The sequence below is a fragment of the Vulpes vulpes genome, chromosome 9, assembly GCF_048418805.1.
Source record: "Vulpes vulpes isolate BD-2025 chromosome 9, VulVul3, whole genome shotgun sequence".
Classification (NCBI taxonomy): Eukaryota; Metazoa; Chordata; class Mammalia; order Carnivora; family Canidae; genus Vulpes; species Vulpes vulpes.
This window is the reverse complement of record NC_132788.1, coordinates 26,234,950-26,260,086: the sequence shown is the minus strand read 5'-3', so window position 1 is coordinate 26,260,086 and position 25,137 is coordinate 26,234,950. Positions and strand designations below refer to the sequence as shown.

General features: G+C 37.4%; 2 protein-coding genes across 2 annotated transcripts; one reads left to right on the top strand and one right to left on the bottom strand.

Annotated features, from left to right (window-relative positions):
• Positions 1-4,363: 4,363 nt before the first annotated feature.
• On the top strand, positions 4,364-6,634 carry LOC112926731 (disintegrin and metalloproteinase domain-containing protein 20-like). The gene has a single exon (XM_026007791.1). The coding sequence runs from the start codon at positions 4,364-4,366 to the stop codon at positions 6,632-6,634; it is 2,271 nt and encodes a 756-aa protein (XP_025863576.1).
• A 5,268-nt stretch (positions 6,635-11,902) lies between these two features.
• On the bottom strand, positions 11,903-12,609 carry LOC112926710 (aurora kinase C; the record flags this gene model as incomplete). The annotated part of the gene is made up of 1 exon (XM_026007780.2): positions 11,903-12,609. A coding segment is annotated over one exon (603 nt), but the record flags the coding sequence as incomplete, so codon positions are not given.
• Between the last annotated feature and the right edge of the window lie 12,528 nt (positions 12,610-25,137).

Genomic DNA, 25,137 nt, shown 5'->3' with positions numbered 1-25,137 from the left:
GTTTATTTTCTGATGCACAGATGAGCAAAGGTTCTCTTGGGTTCCTCCAGGAGCTGAAGTCCTCTTGTTTATGTATAGATATCTAATTTATTTTTTAAAAAGGTGGGGGAGGAGGGATAAATGAAGAATGCTTTATGCACCACATTGCTGACATCACCACCCACACTATATTTATCTCTCCTTCTAAATTTTGTTTTGCCTTTTCTCACTAACAGTACTCCCTAATAGATGAAGCACTTTTATCTGTAGATGTGAAATATCTGAATTATTCATTAATATAATTAAGAAAGCTACAGATGAATCCTGATGTTTGAATATTTGTAAAATGATTTAAACAGGGTCAAATTTCTTTCTGGAACTTAAAGTAATTCAAGTATTTCATAATATGGTTCAATGTTGAAAAAATTATCTTGGGCGTGGGCAATAGTATGAGCAAAAGTACTGAAGGTAAAGTGCTTCTACTGTGTGCACGGAACACATAGGACAGGAACAAAAAAAATACAGTCATATTTATTCATATTGAAGAATAATTAGAAATAAAGCTTGATGGAGATGATGGAGCCAGAGTAGAACTTTTATCCAGTTTCCATGGCCTTTAGAATTGGGAAAGATCTGTTGCTAAGCAGTTAAATCTAGAACACAATCAAATGGGAGATGAAAGGGAAGGGATTGTTACTACTCTTTATTAGGTAAGTTTCAGATAAGTCTTTGTCCATAAAGAGGCAGCACAAACTTTCTATGATAGGGCTATAGTTAAAAAAGATAGTGGGAATCATTAATTCTACTGCTGGTAAGTCTTCCAAGAATTTAGCTGTAAAGGAGAGAAGCATAGTATTTGTACATACATGAATACACACATGCAAACACACATACCACATGATTCTTTGCCAATTTTTTAATCTTAAGGAGGATCAGTGACCTGGATTATGTCTTATTCTGGCTTATTTTATTTGGTTGAATAAACAAAATTGTGTATTTAATAGGTTGTTACTCATAGTTTGGGAAAAACTGATAGGCTACAAATGGAAGTGAGAGGGTAAGTGGTAATTAGAGTAGATAGATCGATGGATTTGATGAATTTATAAAAGATAGTGTATGACCATCTACTTGGAAGTTTCTGTATTATTATAGCACTATACCCAATTATTAATGAAAATTTTATATTCTCTTAGGAAGAGTGTCTTGAATCATTGCATGAAATAATGTTATGAGGACAAATACAGTCCATCTCTAATATTCTTGGAGTTTGTTTTCCTATTACCTACTTGGAAGCTGAGGTCTTAGAAATAAATTCTGACAGATTTGTATTGATTAATTTCATCTTGCTAGCACTATGTCGTTCTTAAATAATTATACTCCACAATAATTACCAAGTATATATTAAGAAAAACAAAAAGCAAATTAGCATATTAGGATTTTACTCACAATTTAGAGATGTTGTCCTCAAAGATTTAATTTAGGGATCTTTCTTTTTGTGGTTTCTTGGCATTTTGTGAAATATATTTCTAGGACTAAAGGGGATTTAGTCCTAGAAAAATATCTAAGTACCCTAGGAATTTAGATCTTATTAATGATGAAGATAATATTTAACCTGAAGTAAGTCTCCTGCCTGCTATCTGCAACAAGAAAGCAAAGACAAAATATCAAATCCTATATTAGACATACAAGAAATGTTGAATTATTGGTTTTAGTACCGTAACTATAATTCAGTAATTATTAATTACTTGTGCAAACAAAGACAAGAGATTTTCAGGTGAAAGTCCTATGTATTGATGAGGATATTTGGAAAATCAGAAAGTTAAAAAACAACGTGGACAACAAAACTCAGTTTTTTGAAAGCATAAATTGGTTGAAGTGAATATCTATACCTGACTTCATCCTTTAGGCTGAAGTATTAGGTTATCTCAACTAATTATGGTTTCCTCTTTTTACCCATTAACTTCCTTATAGATACTCTGTGGTTTATTTTCCCAGCAGTTTTGAGATTTTTCTATGGGAGCAGCAAAAGCAGGAAAAAGGATTAACCTAGTTAGGGTTGAGGCTTTTAGCTCATAGTGGTTGTATTGAAGGAGTCTAGAGCTAGGCTATAGGGATACAAGCTAAAATGAAGGGAACTTAAAAAGTGGGGAAAAATGAAAAGAAAGTATATTAAGAAAGGAATGTGGGATATCTGGGTGGCTCAGTGGGTGAGCATCTGCCTTCTGCTCAGGTTGTGATCCTGAGGTCCTGGGATAGTCTTGCACTGGGTTCCCTGCAGGGAGCCTGCTTCTCTCTCTGCCTGTGTCTCTTTCTCTCTGTGTCTCTCATGAATCAATAAATAAAATCTTTAAAAAAAAAGGAATTCAGTTTGAATAAGAATAAGAGTTGTGGTTAATTTTAATATGTAAGAGTCAGGACACTGGAGGGTGATAATAAGGGTTAAAGGTTAAGAGTAGGGTTATGGTTAGAGTTACAGTTAGAGTTTTTATAATTTAGAGTTTTTGATAATTAGATGCAGGTGATATTAAGATATAATGCTTAGCCATAGGCCAATGGCTAAATGTTGTTGAAAATGAGTTGTAAAACTAAAATAAGTGAGATGTATATGGGTTATCCACATGCACACTAAACCCAAAATGTGGGTAAAATTATTGGTGGATAATACTTTAATAATTTAGACACTCAGTTTCTTGAGGTTTATGTAGCATGAATTTGGGTATTGCTGTATGAGTAAGAAAGAAGCTAAATAGTGGTCTAATGAGATGGCTACCAGTTTAGTGGTTTGGAAGTGGCTTTGGTAATCACTGCAAATTGGGACCAGTCATTTGTTCTGTATGCCATATTAGGAATACTGAGAATGGAAATCTTCCTCTCTGCTCTGGCTTTAAATTGTTGACTGGTGTGTTTAGTAAAATGAAATAGGAATAAGAAACTTTCCATGAAGAGCTAGAGTAGAGCGATCTTTGCTTTTCATGAAAGGAAGATTCCATACGTGACACAATGATTCTGCAGAAAAGAGGTCAAGGAATGTAGAATCAAGATTTTTTTAAAAAGATTAAGCATAAATGGGTACAAGGACTAGGAGATGATAGGTCCTTAATTATGTATATTTTATTCTTATATTACCTCTATGGGAAGTAATATAAAATACTATAAATATAAATATAAAATTTTATATTGCCTCTTACTGTGGGAGATGGTTTGATCAATTTATATTAGATCCCTCATAGCTGACTTCACTTTCCTAGTTATTCAATTGGAGCAAGAGTTCTTGGTATCATTACTTCAAATATTCATATAACTTTAATGATCTCTTAAAGATTGTGGCTATTCTGACTTGATAATAAAAATAAGCAATATATATATATATATATATAGTACTGACATTTTACAAATTTCTAATGTTTAGTTTGTCTCAACCACTCTGTCCAATTTTAAGAACAGTAATATCTCCAGACCACTAATATCATGACATGTATGTTCATTTATATTTCCTGAATGTGTTGCACCATTGTTTTATTTCATTTTTCATACAAAATATGTATATGTTTTTTTAACTTATGAAATAAATACATTTTACTTCAAACTTAGGAACTAGTTATCTTGCAATCTTACAAATTTAGGCTTTGATGCCAATATTTTTTAGAATGATTGACACTTTTGTCCTTGCAGTTTTATAGGCTTAGATGAAAAGAAGAATGCAGGAAGGAGATAGGATAATTAATAATTTGTCACATGGAAGCATATATTAGAGACAATGAGAAAAAAATAATATATGTGAATAATTTTTATATCTTCTCTAATGTATGTAACTAAATAATTTATCACTTGAAAGTGAAAGGAAGACCTATATAGTGGTATTCACACTCAGTCCATATGTATAAATTGAGACTGCTACATTAAAACATGATAGGTGTTCATGTTTCCATTAATACCCTTTTGTTTTACTAAATATACAGTGAAAATGTTGATACCTATTCATATATTTATAGAACAGTATAATGAATCCAATTGTGTCCTTCATTTAGGTTCTGTAAGTGTCAACCTATGGCCAATTGCCTCAGTTTTGTATACCCAGCCTCACTCTGCCTTACAATTATTTAAGAGAAAATGCAATGCAGTGTACTGAGTCATGAGCCAAACACTAGCTCATTTTAACCTGTATCTTCTCTGCATCCTCCATCTTGATTTGCTTATATCTTCCACCTCTGTCTCTGTCCTTCTTTTAATTTTTTTTTTCTTTTAGTGCTGCTGCTCTGATGGTGTGACTGCTAGAAGACAGATCTTTAAATATCAGCACTTGATTTATCAGCATACATCTCCAGCTCAGAGGCAGGAGAAAAAATAGTAATGCTTCCTAATCTGCTCTGGTTTGCTCTCACCAATGGCTGAATATGGTGGCTCTATAATGGCTGTGGGTGAGGTCCTGGTATGTGTGAGGATCGCTGTTCCCATTCTCTGGTTGAGGGTGTTTCTGCTTCTTTCTGGATGGTCCCATGTCGGGCACTTCTATCACCATGGTCCCCCAGAAGTGGTGATTCCTTTGAGGATAACAGACAGGAGCATTGTCAAGAAGCCTACAGGCTGGCTTTCTTACTGCCTGCATTTTGGTGGCCAGAGACACGTTTTCCATATAAAGGTCAAGAAGCTTTTGCTGTCCAAAAACTTCCCAGTGTTCACTTACACAGACCAGGGTGCTCTTCTTGAAGACCAGCCATTTATCAGGAAAGACTGCTATTATCATGGCCATGTAGAGGGGGATCCAGATTCCCTGGTTTCTCTGAGTACCTGTTTTGGGGGCTTTCAAGGAATATTACAGATAAATCACATTCTTTATGAAATTTTGCCCAAAAGGCTTTCTACCACATTCGAGCACCTGGTATATAAGATGTACAGCGAGGAGAAACAATTCCCACCTATGAGGTGTGGATTAACAGATGAAAAGATAGCACGACATGTGAAGTTTCAAGAGAGCAGTAATTCCACTTTGGTGCAAAGTGAATATGAAGGTCTGTGGATGCACAAGAGATATGTTGAAATGGCAGTGGTAGTAGACTACAATCGATATGCCTATCGTGAATATAATGTCACAACCGTGCAGCTGGAAGTGATTACTACTATGAACAACGTAAATACCTTCTACCAACCTCTAAATGTCGATGTGAGTTTAGTTGGAATGGAGGTCTGGAATGAAGGAAACCCTGTTGAAATAGAGAACATGGATGTACTTGTGGATTTATTTTGCGCCTGGAAGAAAAAAGGCTTCAATGCCCGTGTGCCCCATGATGCTGCCCATGTTTTTGTAAAAAGAAGATATGGTATTCTTGGCATATCTTATGTCGGATCAATATGTAACTATAATACTAACTGTGCAGTGGATGCTTTCACAAGTGATAATTTGGGTTTTTTTGCATTTGTTGTGTCACATGAGCTTGGTCATTCTCTGGGTATGTGGCATGATGAAGAAACGTGTAAATGTGCAGACAATGTGTGCATAATGTATGCAGAGCAGTCTCAGGCAACTAAATTCAGCAACTGCAGTTATGCTCAATATTGGCACACTGCTGTAGGATCAAGATGTATCTTCCATCCACACACTCCAGAGAGAATCTTCAAGTATACGCGCTGTGGGAATGGTGTGGTTGAAGAAGGAGAAGAGTGTGACTGTGGCTCCTTAAACGTGTGTACAAAAGATCCATGTTGTCAGTTAGACTGTACTCTGAGTCCTGGAGCTACTTGTGCTTCTGGGCTTTGTTGCAAAGACTGCAAGTTCATGCCATCAGGTGATGTATGTAGAGAACAGGCTAATGAATGTGATCTTCCTGAGTGGTGTAATGGGACATCCTATCAGTGTCCAGAAGATGTGTACGTGCAAGATGGAGTCAAATGCACAGGTGGCGGCTACTGCTATGAAAAGAGATGCAATATCCGTGATGAACTCTGTAGCAGACTTTTTGGCCCAAATGCCAAGAGTGCAAGTCAGATTTGCTACAGTACAGTGAATATTCGGGGTGACCGTTTTGGTAACTGTGGTCTCAAGAACAATCAGTTTATAAAATGTAATACCTCAGATACCCTGTGTGGGAGGGTGCAGTGTCAGGATGTGGCAAAAATCCCCACTCTGAGAGACCATTCTACTCTGCACTGGCTTCACTTCAATGACAGCATCTGCTGGGGTACAGATTTCCACTATGGGATGCCCTTGCCTGATCTTGGTGAAGTAAAAGATGGTACAGAGTGTGGTGAAGAACGTATCTGTGTTCAAAGGAAGTGTATCCCTTTGGCATATTTGAAAACTGATTGTTCACCCAAGACCTGCCATAGGAATGGGATCTGCAACAATAGACATCACTGCCATTGTAGCCATAAGTGGAAGCCCCCCAGCTGCCAGGTAAAAGGCAATGGAGGTAGTGTTGATAGTGGCCCACCCCCAATAAGAAACGGGACTGAAGTGCCACAGAAGGAACAGCAAAAGAAGACTTACCAGCTACTACTTCAGCTGGTGCCTTCTTCAGTTTTATTATGTTGTTTGTTAATTTGGTTTTTTATGAGAAGGGAAAAAATGGATAAGAAGGAAGAACAGAATGTTTCACCTGCACCCAACGAACAGCAGAATGAATCACCTGAACCTAATCAAGAAGTAAATGAAAACTAAAGAGTTATGATTTCCAAAAAGATACTCGATCCCAAATGAACTTGCCTATTAAGTTTTAGCACCCTGTCAGGAGAAAGGTTACAGCTTTCATCACAGATCACTGACAGAAAATCCCTGAGATTTTTTTATCATTTGAGATCATAAATGCTAGCCGCTGAGCAATAACCAAAATATACTAATTCTCGGCACATTTATCTTTTCCATTATTTTAAGTAATCTTAGCACTTGATTTTATTTGATGTAATTATTCTGTGTCTCCTGAACAATGGCAGGACCAGCAGAGGGTGTGTTTTTGTCTTTAACTCACTGTCTGACAATTCCAAACACCCTTCCCCTTTGTAATCTGCTTTCATATGCAAAGAATAAGAAACCACAAGTCACATTTCTCCTTTGTGAGTCCTGCATTTATACCTATACCAATTGTGGAAATGAGAGGGAGACTGGACATGGGAAGTGTTTTGAATGTTGTTCACGATGGGGTTGCCTCACTGACTCTCATCTTGAAGAGGCAGTGCCTTACACTCTTTATGTTACCACATATAAATATGAATGTAGGTGTAGATAAGGACAGAATGGTATTATATAAATGATCTATAGATATACATTTGCATATGTTTATAATATATATGCATATAGATATTTTTTCTTTTGGTAATTCCCAGAATTGACAGTACCATTAGCCTCAGGGATACTGGCACAACTATGTAATGTCTTACCCTTGGAGTTCTAGACACCCGGTGTCTGAATCCTCCACCAAATCCCGGAGGTTCAGCACCATTTGCCAACCATTTCCCCAGTGGTCAGTCTTAGATCCATGGGACTTACTCCAAAAGTGTGGCTTCCAATAAGCACATTTCTTCCCTTTGATCTCAGTCTCCCATGCAATAGCTGCACTTCCTGTTAGGGAAGCATGGATGGCTCAGGGAGGCCCCCTCGCTTGCTGGTCTTGGGATAATGGAGAACATAGGAAAGGAGTCTGACTTCAGAAGCTCTTGATTTTCCACACCACTGCCTTTACCATCTTGGGGACATGTTTCATACTCTGGTAGAATTACTTCAAAATCTCAAAAGATAAGAAAATGATACTTGACATTCCACCCTTGGTAACTTCACTTGTGGTGTAAGATGCAGAAGATACTTACAATTCCAGGTAGGATATATAAGTTTTAGCAGGCCATGTGTCCTCTGTAAGGAAAAATCCTGGAAAATCTCAATTTTATTTTAAACAATATTTTAGAGTGGGTGAACTAAAATGTTGGGCAAGGTAGAATAATTCTGAAAAGCACTTGACATTTTAGCCTCTGAGCCTCTGCTGACACCAGGTATGAGTTGAACTTTAGGCTTAGCCCAGGTGGAGGACGTCTGCTGAATGAAAGAGAAATCCTCAATGTCTTAGTTCCTACACAGAGTTAGATAGACTCTAAACATTAGACATTGAGGACCTCTTTCCCTATCAGATTTCCCCAAGTCACAACAGCTAAATCTGAGAGCTTTGTGGGATGCTGGTGAGATCTTTTATGAATTTCTCAAAGGCATTGATCCCCAACATCATGTTATATTTTGAACACAAGGCATAGTAAAAGGATGCTCATCTCAAGCTCGTGCTCTCTTTCCCCATCATACATTTACCTGATTTTGTTGTTGCATGTGGCAAAAGATTGAGGGCTGGGTTGTGAACCTCTGGGTGACAGCCAACCACCCATAAGCTCTCAGACTGCTAAAACAGAGTCACCTAAACTCGTAATTGAAAGCCCAGCAAGCCCATGACTAAACAACACAAGGAAAGGAGAATTAGCCCAAGATTTACTAAAAGCCACTCACCTCTGACTTGGCACAACCTATGATTAGATGTATGTAATCAGCTCCTCTGTCTATCTTCCTAACAGAGAAAAGAGAGAAAACTCCAGAGGGTCACCTAGAGCTACTATGGTTGTCTTATACACAACTCCTGCACATGGTAAAAATTACCACACATACTTAGAATCACAATTCATGACATATTACTAAAGCAAGAAAGAAAGGAAAGAAAAGGGGAGGGGGGCTATACCTACGATGCAGATGGTGGAACAAGAGCACACAAAAACACAACAGCAACTATGTGCATTTAAAATGAAAGAAAAAGGGCAGCCCGGGTGGCTCAGTGGTATGGCGCTGCCTTCGGCCCAGGGCGTGTTCCTGGAGACCTGGGATCGAGTCCCACATCGGGCTCCCCGCATGGCGCCTGCTTCTCCCTCTGCCTGTCTCTGCCTCTCTCTATGTGTGTCTCCCATGAATAAATAAAATAAACTCTTTAAAAAATGAAATGAAAGAAAAATACACAAAATATAAGAACTAATGTAGAATAAACTAGTAAGTTGGAATCTATACACAAATTTCAATTGAATATTGTAGAATTAAAAAGTACAATACTTGATATGTGTGATAAGCTGATCCTCAGGGAGAGCACTTTGGTCGGTGTAAGTAAAAAATGAGATGTTCCTGGACAGAAAAAATTTCTTGACCTTCATGTGGAGAATGTGTCTCTGGCCTCCAAAATGCAGGCTGTAAGAGACCCAGCTGGGAAGCTTCATGACAGTGCCTGCATCAAGGGAATCACACTTCTGGGGGATCATGGTGACAGGACTGCCCAACCTGGAGTCTTCCAGGAAGGAATTGACACACCTCTAGTCAGAGCATAGGAAGAGATCCTCATATGTACCAGGGCCCTACCCATACTCATTATGGAGCCACCATATTCAGTCATTATTAAGAGCAACAGACGGCAGCTCAGGAAGCATCATTTTGTCTCCTGCCCCTGAGCTGGATGTAGTGTTGACTTTTAATCTGTCCTCTTGCTCAGCTATACCATTCCAGCAGCAGTGCTAAAATAAAATAAAATAAAATAAACCACAAGAGGAAGGACAGAGACAAGGATGAGGGTTATCAGTTGCAGGAGGAAGAGAAAAGTATGGACATGGGTTAAAATGGTGAGTGTTTGGCTCAAGATGTGAGTCAGTAAACTGCATTGCATAGTAAGGCAGAGTGAGACTGGGTGTTCAAAACTATAGCGATTTGCCTAGGTTGACACGTACAGAGCTTAGACAAAGGGCACAGATGCAACCATTATACTGTTTCCTAAATATATGAACACGGATAGACTTTTTTACAATATATAAAACAAAAAGAATGAAAAGGTGAATATCTATCATGTTTTTATGAAGAATTCTTGATGTACACATATGGGCATAGTATAAACATCTATACAAAAGTCTTCTTTTCATTTTTTTAAGGATTTTATTTATTTATTTATTAATGAGAGACACAAAGAGAGAGAGGCAGAGACAGAGGCAGAGGGAGAAACAGGCTCCACGCAGGGCGCCCGATGTGGGACTTGATCTCAGGACCTTGAGCCAAAGGCAGATGCTCAACTGCTGAGCCACCCAGGCATCCCTCCTTTTCATTTTTCAATGAATAATTTAGGGGCATTACTCAGGGGAGATATAAAAATTACTCACATATATTTTTTCTCATTTTCCGTAATAAATGCTTCCATGTAACAAATTATTAATTATCCTCTTTCCCCGCATTCTTCTTTGCATCCACATCTGTGAAACGGCAAGGATCAAGGCATCAATTGTCTCCACAAATGTTGGTAGCTACTCTAATGGTACCCTCATTCTGTAATCAATACATAACAGTGGTATTGCAAGAGCGAGTATATTCGGTTGGTGATGGATACTACTCAAATGAATTTATCTTTGATTCTCCTAATCAGAAGAACAATATTTTTAAAACCTCTAGCCATGTAAAATGGAAGAAAATCAAACTAGCTGGAAGAGTAACAACTAGAGATCAGCGTATACTGAAGGCAAACTAAAGTTCCTTCAGAAATGCAAAGGAAATCAATAATCCTAGATAGAGGGAAGAAAGCTTTGAGGAAGGTAATATTGTCTTATGGTGGCAAGGCATCAAAGCCTGTATTTATTTTTAAGATTACAAGGTAATAACTGTCTTGGGTTAGAGAGTAAAATGTATGGATTTCATAATAAAAATACATATACATATTTTGCTTGAAATATAGAACAAAAAATCGTCTAAATAACACAAATGTATTACCACATATTTGTGAAAAAGAAATCTGGTATCAGCACAATGCCTGGCTGATAATAGTGATTTGTTGCTTTCTTCTTTAAATAAATACATAATGTGCACACATGGTGCTACACACTTGGGAAACATAAATGAGCATATTGTCAAGAAAATTTAATAATATGGAGCTCAAATCTAGACAGAGTGGATGGGGCAAAGATACACATTAGGAATTTGTAAAATTGAATTCAATATTTGATGTATGAGATTTTTATTTTTATTTGTCTGGGGAAATACCCACTGTCTTCATCCGATCATTAAGGTGAGATTGTTTAAAATAAAAACTGTTGGTGTATTTGAAAAAACACAAGATAGTGCAGTTGGCTACAAGAGATGTAAAACCAACTGATCAAGTCCACATCCCATAAATGATAATATCTGGAATTATTCTCCTGTCATTTATGGAAACTTCCTTTTATAAAAAGCAACAACAATAATTTCTCTATTAAACTTCTCCATGGATAACTCCATGGTTATTCATGGTTAATTCTACTACACTAAACCTACCAGTTAATAGCTGAAGAACATGGAAAAATCAGCAGAGATTTCCTACTCAGAATACCCATAGGTTGTATTATCAGACATCTGGTTGTAGTTCACTCTGATTATCAAACCCACTTCCAACCCCTAAGATGACAGCTAGCCATTCCATTAAACCACTATTTAGTTTATGTTCCTATTCACGCACCAACTACCAAACTAGTCTTTCATAAATTTCAAAGAATTGGATGTCTTATCTACTAATGTATTATCCACCAATAATTTTACTCACATCCCAGGTTTAACAAGCATATGGACAACTGAGATAACATCTGGTTTATTCTAGCTTTACAACTCATTTTCAACAATTGGCCTATGGCTAAATAGTGTATCTTATTATCAAACCCTACCCACCCTCCTAACCCTAACCCTAATCTAACCCTAACCCTAACCGTAACCTTAACTCATTTTCAACTTCCACTGTCCTCTTATATATTAAATAGTTAACCACAAGTCTCATTCTCATTCAAAACTTAATTCTCAAATTTCTGGGCAAAAATAACTTTTCATTCCATTTTTTCCCACGTTTTAAGTTCCTTTATTTTACCTTTATCCTTTATCCTTTATAGATAAAACTATAGATAATAGTTTTTTTTTTTTTACAAAATGATTCAGCTTTTATTAATTAGCATCTTAGAAGAAACAAAAGATAAGAGAGCCAGCAAAGCTCTGAACAAACACAATGAAACAGGTGCAGACAGGCCTCAAGAAGCCATTTGAACAGATGGAGGCAACACCCTCCTCGAGTGGGCCCTGACCCAGGGGTGCTCCATGATCTGGGCCAAGGGTAGCCTTTCCAAAGGCTGGTATCTGAGAAGCTTGGAGACTAAGTCCTGGGCCCCCAAAGGTAATGATGGGGGAAATCGTAGGTCTACCTTGAGGATGCATCTGTAGGTCTCATTATGGGAAAGGCTCTCAAAGGGTGGATATCCTACCAACAGCTCATAGCAAAGTACTCCAATGCACCACAGATCAACATTCTCATTGTATGTTCTCCTCTCAATCATTTCTGGGGGCAAGTAGTCCAGAGTCCCACACATTGTCTTTCTCCTCAGAGATGGTGTGTGCACAGACCAGCTGAAGTCTGCAATTTTCACCTCACCCTTGAACCCGAGCAGTAGGTTCTCTGGTTTAATATCCCAGTGAATCACCTTTTTCTCATGGCAGTAAGTCAGAGCATCTGCCAATTCCTCCATTATCGTGGCTCTGTGCTGTTCATCTAATGTGTGGCTCTTTTGCAGCTCCTTATAGAGCTCACCCCTTGGAGCATATTCCAGAATCAGGTACACGCAGCGTGCATCATGGAAATAGTTGTTTTGTTTGTTTTGTTTTTTTTATCTATATCTATATGGCTCTAGATTCCATCAATACAACTAGAATGGGCTCAAGCCAAACTGGGTCAATTCTCTTTCCTGCTTTCTACACTTTTACAACAAACTACCCAAACTGTAGGAAAATCAATATCTCTAGGGGAATGAATGCATGAAAGGTGAAAAGTACAAACTGGTTAAGACAGCCTGACATTCCAACCTAAAGGATGAAATCAGGAACAAATATTTATTTATGCATCTAACAATTTGTTGTCCACTTTGTTTCTTAACTTTCTGATGTTTTTTAAATTTCCTCAATAACATGCAGGACCTTCAGCTGACAACCTATTGTCTTTGTTTTCACAAGCAGTTGTTACTAAATTTCAATAATGATAGTTTAAATTGTAAAACTAAGACTTTTTATTTATGGCACATTTAATAAGGATCTGATATTTTTATTTGTCTTTCTTGTTGAAGATAGTTGGTGAGAAACTTGTTTCAGGCTGAACATTGACCTCATCATTAAAGTGACCTAAATTCTTAGAGTGCTTAAAAACGTTTCTAGGACTAAAGGGAGAGATATTTTACAAGATGCCAAGAGCCCACAAGAAGATATAAGATCTCTAAATTAAATCTTTGAGGATACCTCTAATATTGTGAGTAGAATCCTAATATACCCATTTGCTCTCCATTTCTCTCTTTATATATATTTGATAACTATTATGGAGTATTGATTATAATAGAAAAGAATTATTTGTAAATAATATAGTGTTAAGAGTGATCTTAATAAATTTAAATCAACCAGAATTAATTCCTAAGATGTCAGCTTGCAAAAATGTAAAAGGAAGACAAACTCCAAAAATATATCAAACTGAATTTGTCCTCATAACATTATTTTATAGAATGACACAAAAGACATACCACCTGAGAGGGTATAACATTTTCTTTAATGTGGTAGAGTGCCATAATAGTATAGAAACTTCCAGTGGATCTCCATACATTGCCTTTTATAAATTCTTCTTTTCTTTCCCTAAAGATTAATAAAATTCATCAATCTAGTTGCCCTAATTACCACCTCCACTCTCACTTTCATTTAAACCTAATTCAGTTTTTCTCAAACAATGAGTAGCAACCCATTAGAAACATAGTTTAGTGGCTCTCAGCTGAGTAAATAGACTGGAACCAGACATAATACAGGCCACAGATCCTCCTTAAGATTAAAAAAATTGGCAAAGGAACCATGTTGTGCTTGTATGTATGTATGTGTATGTGTATTCATGCATGCACAAGTACTATTGCTTCTCTCTTTTATTGCTAAATTCTTGAATGACCTATCAGCAGTAGAATTAATGGTGCCCCTGGTCTTTTCACACTATAGCCCTGTCATAGATAATTTTACTACTGATCTCTATGAACAGAATTTTATTTGAAACTTTACATGACAAAGATTAGTAACAATCCCTTCCAGTTCATCTCTCATTTGTTCTAGATTTGTGTTCTAGATTTAACTGCTTAGCAACAAGACTTTCCCAATTCCAAAGACCACAGCAACTGGATAAAAGTTCTACTCTGGCTCCAACTTCTCTATCAAGCTTTATCTTAACTCTTCAATATGAATAAATGTGATTACATTTTTCATCCCAATTTTATGAGCTCCCTGAACACAGTAGAACATTTTATCCTCAGTACTTCTGCCCTGTTCCCAAATTATTTTCTGAACACTAAACCACATTATGGAACACTTGTAATATATAGGTTCCAGAAAGAAGTTTTACCCTATTTAAACCATTTTATAAAGATACAGACATCAGTAATCATCTGCGACTTTCATTACAAGGTCAATAAATAACTCAGAGACATTTCATATGTACAAATAAATATGCTCAACTATTAGGAAAGAACTGCATCAGCAAGAAAAGGGAAAGTAAAATTTAAAAGGAGAAAGAAGTGAATTAAATATACTGTGGATTTTGATGTCAGCACCTTGGTGATAAAAGACATTTTTCCTCCCTCACCCCTCTTTTTATTTTTTTTTAAAATTTTTTCACCCCTCTTTTTAAACAACTATTTAGACACCCATACATGAACAAGAGTGCCTTAACATTAGGAGAGACCAGGGAGGACTCTTGCTCATTTGCGGCAAGGGCAAATAAACAATCAAGACTTTGGTTAGAGATGCAAAACCAAAGGAGTTGACAAACCTATCCCACTTCCATTTGCTTTGGTAAAGAGAGAAAACAAGCAAACCTGGAGAATACTGAACTGAGTAGAAATAAATAGGTGAGAAAAAGTTGATATAAGTTCAGCCTGCCAGACGGGAGATTCCAACATGTCATTGGAGTGGGATAAGGACAAATTTGATTGCAATGGACAATGATGAACTTGACTAGAGTCATGGCCCATCCTCAGGGTAATAATACTGCAGAGTAAGCTATCTGGCAGCGGCAGCAGAGATATTTTCTGCAGAGGTCCAAAGAGTCCACTTCTCCTATGGAGGAGGTGGAAAAAGTGTGTGTGGCTGCACAGCTAACCCAGTTTTGGGAGTCTCCAGTGGAGAAACCTGTTTGTCTCCAATAGCTCCCAAGTTTCTGAAGAAGAATCGCTATCACAGGGTGAAGAAGAAAGGAAAAAAGCAGACAAGAATATCAAAGTTCATAAAAGAAACATGGTTCATGCTATGTTTTTAGGACTTCACAAGAAGTGTGCACAAAAGCCTCTGGGATTGCCCATGGGAAGATCTCCTTACCAACCTATAGGTATCTCCAAAACCCAGATTGCAGAACCCACACCTCTCCCCACTCTGTGGTGGGTATCTTTTATATGCTCCTGAGTGTAGCAGTGAGAGCAATGTAGATAATCAATGTGCTCTCAGAAAAATGGTTCACAGTTTGTGAGTGAAAAAGATCATAAACTGGAGCTGTGGCATCACCTTCTGAAAAACAAAATAGAAATTTCTCAGCCAGATAAGTTACGAGATCAAGAGTGAAGGAAAAAAAAAAAAACTAATGAATTCTACCACAAGAGGGAATAAGAAGATGAAGCAGTTCTATCCACGACAAACCTAGGATCCCCAGGGAAGCGCACTAATGAACAGTACCCCTCTGAAGATAATCTTGTTCATAAGTTATCAAAAATAGCTGTACTGAAGAAACTTGGCAAACTGTAAGAAATCTCAGAAGGACAGTTCATTGAAATTAGGAAAAAGATAAGTGAACAGAATGAGTTCTTTACAAAAAAGACAAAACCCATTATAAAAAACCAAATGGAAATTCTGGAGCTGAATAATTCAATGAATGGGTTGAAGTTTATAATTCAGAGTATCTATAGTGGAGTAGAAAAGATAGAAGAGAGAATAAATGACTTAGATAGGAATTTTGAAAGATACCCTGTTTGGCTATAGTGCATTTCTCAGTAGAAACCCTTCAGGCCAAGAGAGACAGAGGGGAATGGGTATTTAAAGTGCTAAAAAATAAAAATTGTCAACTAACTGTACTCTCTCAGTCAAAATTATCCCTCAGATTTGGATAAGAAATAAAAGACTTGAGAACTGAGGGCATTTATCACCACTAGACCTCCTATGCAAGGCATACTGAAAGTTCTTCAAGCTGAAATGTGAACATGCTAACCAATGAGATTAAAAAACACAAATATATGATACAGTGGTCAAGGCAAAAATATTTGGTCAGGTATAGAAAACTCCAATTATGTCATAGGATGGTGTGTTGACTACTTAACAATTGTGTAAGTGGTTAAAGGAAAAGAGTATTAAAATAATGATAGCTACTATAATTTATAACAAATTCATAACACAAAAAGAGGTAAACTATGATATCAAAAATAAAAAAGGAATAATAACAGTATGGTTGCTTTACATGCAAAGATAAGTTACTATCTTCATAAAATGGACTGCTTTATCTTTGAGATATTTTCTGTAATCCTCATGGTAACTGCAAAGCAAAAATCTAGAGTGGATTCAGGAAATGTTAAGAAAAAATGGGGAAACAGTACACCACTATGGAAAAACATTAATTTAAAAGGTAGGTGAAATAAGGAGGGAAAAAAAGAAACAATGAAATAGAAAACAAATAGAAAGCTATCAAGATGTTCATAGCGAACTTTTATGTATCAATAATCCCTTTAAGTTTAAATAGGTGGCATTCATCAATTAAAAAGGCACAGACTGACTGGATGGAATTTAAAAAAAATAATCTCAATTATATGCTGCCTACAAGAGACTCATTTTAGTTTTAAAACATACATAGGCTCAAAGTGAAAAATGAAAGCTTTCCATGCAATTGGAAGCAAACAGAAAGTGGGAGTAGACAAACCTACATCAGACAAAACAGACAATAACTCAAGGCAAAAAGATCATTATATAATGATGTAGGAAAGATGTTAGGGTTCAAAGCTGAGGGTCAATAAAGAATCCTTGAGACGTCTTTAATGCTAAAAGGTGGTTCTATTAAAGCATCAGGACAGGACCTGTGGGCAGAAAGACCTGCACTGGGTCATGAAGAGTGGCCCATTATATATTTTCAAGTTGGGAGGGAGAGAAGGAGAGTGTAAATCTCTGAAGAATTTTGGAAACAAGGTTTCCAGGATCCTGATGAGGCTAGCTACTGTTAGGAAAGATCATTTATTATTGTTTGGTAATAGCTCAGTCATGAAACCCTTCAGATGTACATAGGTGGGTCATATGCTTGGAGGATGATTGCCAACAGCTATCTTGGGGATGGGGTGGGAGGTAGAGGTTGAGATAAAGTTTCCAAAGGACTTCTTTTTTTTTTTATTTATTTATGATAGTCACACAGAGAGAGAGAGAGAGAGAGAGAGGCAGAGACACAGGCAGAGGGAGAAGCAGGCTCCATGCACCAGGAGCCCGATATGGGATTTGATCCTGGGTCTTCAGGATCGCGCCCTGGGCCAAAGGCAGGCGCCAAACCGCTGCGCCACCCAGGGATCCCTCCAAAGGACTTCATATATTCAAAGTAAACTTACAGGGTCCTGGGGGTTGGGCCTAAGATTGCTTTTTATTTGCCCTTAGTAAAGTATTAACATCAAGGCAGCTAAGTTCCTAGAGGAATATCCCTCTGCCTGTTTTAAGAACTTGTCAAGGGGCTGTAAGTAGTAAGGAAATTTAATAATCTTTCTTCTGCCTTTGGTTCCCACATCACATAATAATAAAGATGTTAATGTTATCAAGAAGACATAACAATTATAAATGAGTATGCACTCAGCATCCAAGTACCTAAATATGTTAAGGACATCCTAACAGATCTGTGGTCTTGGAGATGGGGAGAAAGAGAGAGAGGAGCACAGAAGGACACACAGGGAGAATGTTTCCCCAAAGCCATTAGCTTGGAACAAGAGGGGCTGAATTTCCTGAGTTCTTGCAACCAGCAGAACTTAAAGCCTAATGTTTAAAGGTCAGTGTGTGACGTCTAAATGGGGTATCTCTCTATTAGTTGGGGGGCCCCCAGATGTGGGGCAACAACTGGGTGAAAGCCAGTGGTTCTGGAGGTGAGAGCACTCAACTGAGGCAGAACAAAAGAGATAGAAGATAACTGAATACACTACGAGGAAGCAGAGGGTAGGACAGCAGAGGAGAGGCTTTCTGCAGAGAGGTAGTGTGTGGTGGTTGTTCTTAAAGGGGGAAGATAAAGAGTTATGACTACCTATGGAATCTTCCCCTTTTTTGGTGTCTGTACCTAGTTGTAAGTAGCCCATTGGTCAGTTAGGATCTATGGATATCATGATGTGGGCTACCCACCCTAAGGTCTGGTGGTGTTAAGCCAAGTGGTTGTTGTGGGCCTTTCCTGCATTCCATCACTCAAACCTCCTAAAAGTGGCTTCTACAAGTGTCTTGCCTGCAACAGAGCCCAGAGGACACAGCTCCCAGAGAGAAGGCAGGCAAACAACCAGGGGACAAAGGGCCTGGAAAGAGCATCTGAAGAATGCCTTTGGCACAGAGTAGGGAAATTATTCCCTGATCTCAGAAGGCATTCCTGGGAGGCAGTGTTCATGGAGATGCTTTTCCAGGAAAAGGGGAGCTGGCAGGTGTCTTTTCCCTTCCCCACCCCTCAGCATAAACACAGAGCTACCAGCAGGAGGCAGTGCAGTGCTGACACTGGTTGCCTAACTTGCTTGCACTGAGCCCCACCTCTGTGCTCTGATGGGCTTCTCCATCAAGCTTGCCTTCATCCTGGTGCTTTTCATATACTGGTTGTGGCAGTAGTATCAGTAGTAGTGACAATAGCAAACAGTTATCGGGTGCTGACTACTGTACTGAGCAAGGCTCTTACCTCTCTTACAATCTCTGTTAAATGGCTGAAAACACTGCTGTATACCTGTCTTAGATAATTAGCCCAGAATACCTGGCATCAGATTACTTTTTTTAATCACACTATCAATTCTCTATAAAATGTAGATTGGTTTTCTTTTTTAACCATAGCTGGGGGCATCACAATGCCAGATTTCAGGTTGTACTACAAAGCTGTGGTCATCAAGACAGTGTGGTACTGGCACAAAAACAGACACATAGATCAATGGGACAAAATAGAGAACCCAGAAGTGGACCCTGAACTTTATGGTCAACTAATATTCGATAAAGGAGGAAAAACTATACACTGGAAGAAAGACAGTCTCTTCAATAAATGGTGCTGGGAAAATTGGACATCCACATGCAGAAGAATGAAACTAGACCACTCTTTTTCACCATACACAAAGAGAAGCTCAAAATGGATGAAAGATCTAAATGTGAGACAAGATTCCATCAAAATCCTAGAGGAGAACACAGGCAACACCCTTTTTGAACTCAGTCACGGTAACTTCTTGCAAGATACATCCGCGAAGGCAAAAGAAAAGCAAAAATGAACTATTGGGACTTCATCAAAATAAGAAGCTTTTGCACAGCAAAGGATACAGTCAACAAAACTAAAAGACAACCTACAGAATGGGAGAAGACATTTGCAAATGACGTATCAGATAAAGGGCTAGTTTCCAAGATCTATAAAGAACTTATTCAACTCAACACCAAAGAAACAAACAATCCAATCATGAAATGGGAAAAAGACATTGAACAGAGATCTCACATAGATAGACGTGGCCAACATGCACATGAGAAAATGCTCCGCATCACTTGCCATCAGGGAAATACAAATCAAAACCACAATGAGATACCACCTTCCACCAGTGAGAATGGGGAAAATTAACAAGGCAGGAAACCACAAATGTTGGAGAGGATGCGGAGGAAAGGGAACCCTCTTAAACTGTTGGTGGGAATGTGAACTGGTGCAGCCACTCTGGAAAACTGTGTGGAGGTTCCTCAAAGAGTTAAAAATACTCTCAGTGTCACTTTTGTTATCTTGAAAGCTGGTTCCTTCCCTGAGGCTCTTAATTTTTTTGAAAACTTGATGCTGTTTCAACTGAAAAATTGGCAAGAATACTAAAAAAACAAGTTGAGGAGAGCTGTTTAAGAAATTGAAAAGTAATTGCAAACAACATTGGATAATTGTGACTTTCAGTTGTTCTGTATCAGTTAAATTTTTGTGCTCTTTTCCCTGTGTACGTGGTGGTTCTATTTTTCTCCAATAAAACTTTTATTTAAAAAAAAAAAGAGTTAAAAATAGACCTGCCCTATGACCTAGCAATTGCACTGTTGGGGATTTACCCCAAAGATTCAGGTGCAATGAAACGCTGGGACACCTGCACCCCGATGTTTCTATCAGCAATGGCCACAATACCCAAACTGTGGAAGGAGCCTCGGTGTCCATCGAAAGATGAATGGATAAAGAAGATGTGGTCTATGTATACAATGGAATATTGCTCAGCCATTAGAAACGACAAATACCCACCATTTGCTTCAACGTGGATGGACCTGGAGGGTATTATGCTGAGTGAAGTAAGTCAATTGGAGAAGGACAAACAGTGTATGTTCTCATTCATTTGGGGAATATAAATAATAGTGAAAGGGAATATAAGGAAAGGGAGAAGAAATGTGTGGGAAATATCAGAAAGGGAGACAGAACGTAAAGACTCCTAACTCTGGGAAACAAACTAGGGGTGGTGGAAGGGGAGGAGAACTAGGGGTGCTGGTGAATGGGTGACGGGCACTGAGGGGGGCATTTGACGGAATGAGCACTGGGTGTTATCTGTATGTTGGTAAATTGAACACAAATAAAAAATTAATTTATTATAAAAAAAAGTTGATTGGTTGAATCAATTACTTAGTCTACTTCTTTGCAAATAAAAAAATTGCTAAAATTTATTTTTCCATATCTGTAACCAAATGCTTACAAATCAGCAATGCCAAATCGCAGATTTATGTATCTTTCCCTGTTGGGTAAATTTATTTCTCCTTTTTTTCAACACACACACACACACACACACACACACACACAAATAATGTTTAAGCTATTTGTCTTATCATTTTTTAAAGAGATTTATTCATTTATTTTAGAGAGAGGTCAAGAGAGCAAGCAGGAGTGGGGGAAGGGACAGAGAGAGAGAATTTTCAAGCCGACTCCCCACTGAGCGCTGGAATTGATCCCACAGCCCTCAAGATCATGACCTGAGCCAAAACAAAGAACCAGATGCCCAATCGACTGAGCCACCCAGGTTCCCTTAAGCTGTTTAGTCTTTAGATCAATTACAAGGACTTCATATATAAATTAATTTTGTACTAATATGAAACTTAATTGCACTATCAGGACAGGGAAGACTATCTTTCTCAAATCCTCTAAACAACTCAACAGAAAGTACTTTCTTCACAATTTTATTTCATTTGTGTTGTGACTATCCTTAAAAGATACACTGCTAATGAACATTTATTGAGTAACCACTCTGTAGTGAACATAAGTCTAAGCAATATTTCAATACAAGTAATGGTCTATTACTTCAAAGCTTTCTGTTACTTTCACCTGGGTATCTTAGACTATGATTTTTATCTATTTAACTATTGAACTGCATCCAGTTGAATATAATACCCCACAGGTTTTCATGCCTAACGTGATTCCTACTTCTGTTTTCAGATATTTGGCATTCAGAATCTGTAAAGCTTAACACTTTAGAGATTTTCAGCTATAAATAATTGTTGCAACAGTTTCTATCTAGAAATAAAATACAAAGCATCAGTAATCAGACCTTTCTCTTTGTTCTCTGCTCTAATAGGAAAAAGAAATGACTGTACTAAGGATTCAGGCAGCCCATTATTACTTAGTGGGTAGAGAGCTATTTTGGTTGACCAGGAGATGTCTTTATTCACAATTTTTAAGAATGATTTTTCAGATTTTCCCAGCCATTTTGTACCATTATATATGTATGTATGTATATATGCACATATATAATGCTATATATATATTAAGCACATATATAAAATGCTATATATATTATATATATATATATATATATATACACACACACACACACACACACATACCTATGTACAACCCTTTGCATGCCTATTTTGGCTTTCATGCCCAATGCAAAATCACTTGGAAGTTTTACTGGGCACTCCTATCTTTCTTCATTGTCTGGCCAAAAAAGTAAATATGTAAAAATCTTATCCAAAGAAGCCTTCAAATTTCTTTTTCTCTTGTTGATATATTAACTTGATTCAGAACTTCCCTTCTTTGCTTTTTTTGTCATTCCCTAGTAAGGATGCTAAGATAGTGAGGCCATCTCACAAATAAGAAATCCAAAGACCCTAAGAGTAGAAAACCTTTGTAACCTCTATTTATTTCAAAGGTACCCACAATCAGCAACATCCTAGGAGAAACTCTTCAACACAGTAAAAAGAAGTCTAGTTGTTTTGCAATGCACATATTACTGTTTTGTCTACAGCTCTCAATTTCCTTTACCTCTGACTGTACACCTGGACCATGCTTGTACTCATTGTTCTGCATCTTTCCCCTTACCCCAAACTATCATAACCTGATGGAACAATTCCAAGTTAGCAGGATGTTTACACTCTGAGAAATATATAAATTATAAAATTTATTCTTCACTTTGCCCAGTGGCTTACAGAGTCACCCTGGAATTATGATCATGAGTCTTTAATATCAGTTGTTTGTTTGGGTTTTATTCTCTTCCTTCCAAGATCTGGCCCATTTCCCTTTTGTGTCCACAGTTCTAGGATTCTTTCATTTTATTATTATTATTAGCAAAATTAGAGAATCTCTGTATAACAAAAGGGTCTTCTTATGATTAGGAAATGTAAGGGACCCACTTGAGGCAGAGAATAAAATAAATGGATCTGCAATGAAAGCCAAAACTGTCATTGTTGTACTCCACAAAGATGGCTACAGCAATATACTTCCCAAGTCTTCAATCAATGGTATATCAATGCTCCTCCATGAAGACACATGGCCTTGAATATTAGCTGGCATTAGTAATTGGCTTCTATGAGCAATCTGAACTAACTTCCTAGTCTAAATAATACAAGGTGATACAGTTTCTTCCTGGTTTATATCCCTGAGTATATGGACCATGAGAGCCCAGTGCTGACATCCCTGACATTGTTTTGTTAAAAAAAATCACATGTAAGGCCATGTAGATATGATGAAACTTAAAGAGTCAGACTGATCTAGCCATCAGCTTTTTGAGTCTCTCAGTTCAAAGGCCAGAAATAAAATATAGCATCTTCAGATTATTCACTTCTTACTCTGGAAGCTGGTCACCTGGTAAAAGGTAGAAAAACTATCTTCACCAAGTGATACTGAGATACAGATTCATGCACAAAATAAATATTGATATTTTAAGTCACTCAGCCCCAAGAGTTTTTTTTTCTTTTTTAATGTAGTAAAAAATAACTTAAAAAGTGGAAAAAAATATAGAAACAAGAAACAATCTAGGGCAATAGTCACCAAACACTGTAAAATGTTGTCCTAATTAAGGGAGAATGCTATGAGTGAACATTTTTAAGACATAAAGTGATGTCAGAAAGGTAGATATACTCTAAGGAACCAAACCAATGTCCTGTTATTTGAAATAGGGCATAGGGCATATGTGGAGAACAGAGTAGTGAAGGCACTACTCAAAGTTATTATAAGCATCAGAGTTAAAGAAAAAAAATGCATATGTGTATCATATTAGCCAACAGATTTATATACACCATTAAATATATGTTGTATATAATATATAAAACATTGGTTTAGTGTAGAAAAATAGAACAGATGCAGGCAGGTTCAAGTCTTCAGCCTCTATTTGCAATGGTCAAAAATAAGTCACCAGATGCGGAAACTTTATGTTGTTTTGTTGCTAATAGACTGATGTCCTCTTGAGTAGGAGTAAGGTTATAGACTCAGGAGTAGGGGGATCCCTGGGTGGCTCAGCAGTTTAGTGTCTGCCTTTGGCCCAGGTGTGATCATGGATCGAGGCCCACATCAGGCTTCTTGCATGGAGCCTGCTTCTCCTTCTGCCTATGTCTCTGCCTCTGTGTGTGTGTGTGTGTGTGTGTGTGTCTATCATGAATAAATAAATAAAATTGTAAAAAAAAAAAAAGACTCAGGAGTATTGATAAGAAGGTAACAACAAATAGCTATAAAATCACAATTGTCTGATGTCCTGGCTCATATCCCTGCCCCCTTCCTTACATAATGCTTAGGCAAAAGCTTAAGAATTTATGATAACCAGAAATTATAGACCCTACTCACATATGGAATGAGAAGGAATTGTGCCTTTGAAAAAAAGAGAAAATTTGAAAAGATACTTCTTTGGAATATGAAGCAAATCTAAGAAAACATAGTTTTTCTTAATGAATTGATAAAAGATGCACACATAAATAAGAAAAAAGAAAAGCTAGCTAATATAGCACTGAAAAGAAAAAAAAACATTGTGGATAAGAAGCTATAAAAAGGGCACAAGAAAAAGGCACAAGATGTTAAAACAGCTATATGAAAGATGTATTTGAGAAAACCAATCCATATAAAATTGAAAGAGCCAATACATAGAGAGGTTAGAGGCAGAGAGACACCTGTTGGAGTCAGAATAAAGATTGCATTTTTGTGTATTACCAACTCTAGATAAATACAGCTCCCAGAATCATCATACTCAAATCTGTGACTAGAAAAATGTACAATCATTTTGAGTTGAGTCTCATCAGATGCAACACTAAAATGAGGATGGCCATCAGTGTCATCCTGCAAATGCATTGCCTACTGGAGTCTATACACTGTTTCTTCTGTGAGATTACCACAGACATTTTTTTTTCTCTCCCTTAGTCTTGAAAAAAAGGGGATTAGTTAGCAACATGTTCCTTGAATTAGAAATACACTGGTGTAGAATCAGGAAAAAAAAATATCAAAATGAGCCAGCAGAATTAGGCAGAAAGGATCAGAGAGACTTAAATTTATACACATATCACAGATTATCTGGGCAACTGATACATGAAATGAAATGAAAATAGTCTTGCACTGAAGTCTGTCCACTGTCAAAATATTTAACGGAATAGCTGTACATTAATTAATTGATCTTAGGTTTTCAAGAAAAAGAATATTGGCCTACCTTATTTATTACACTTCATCTTAC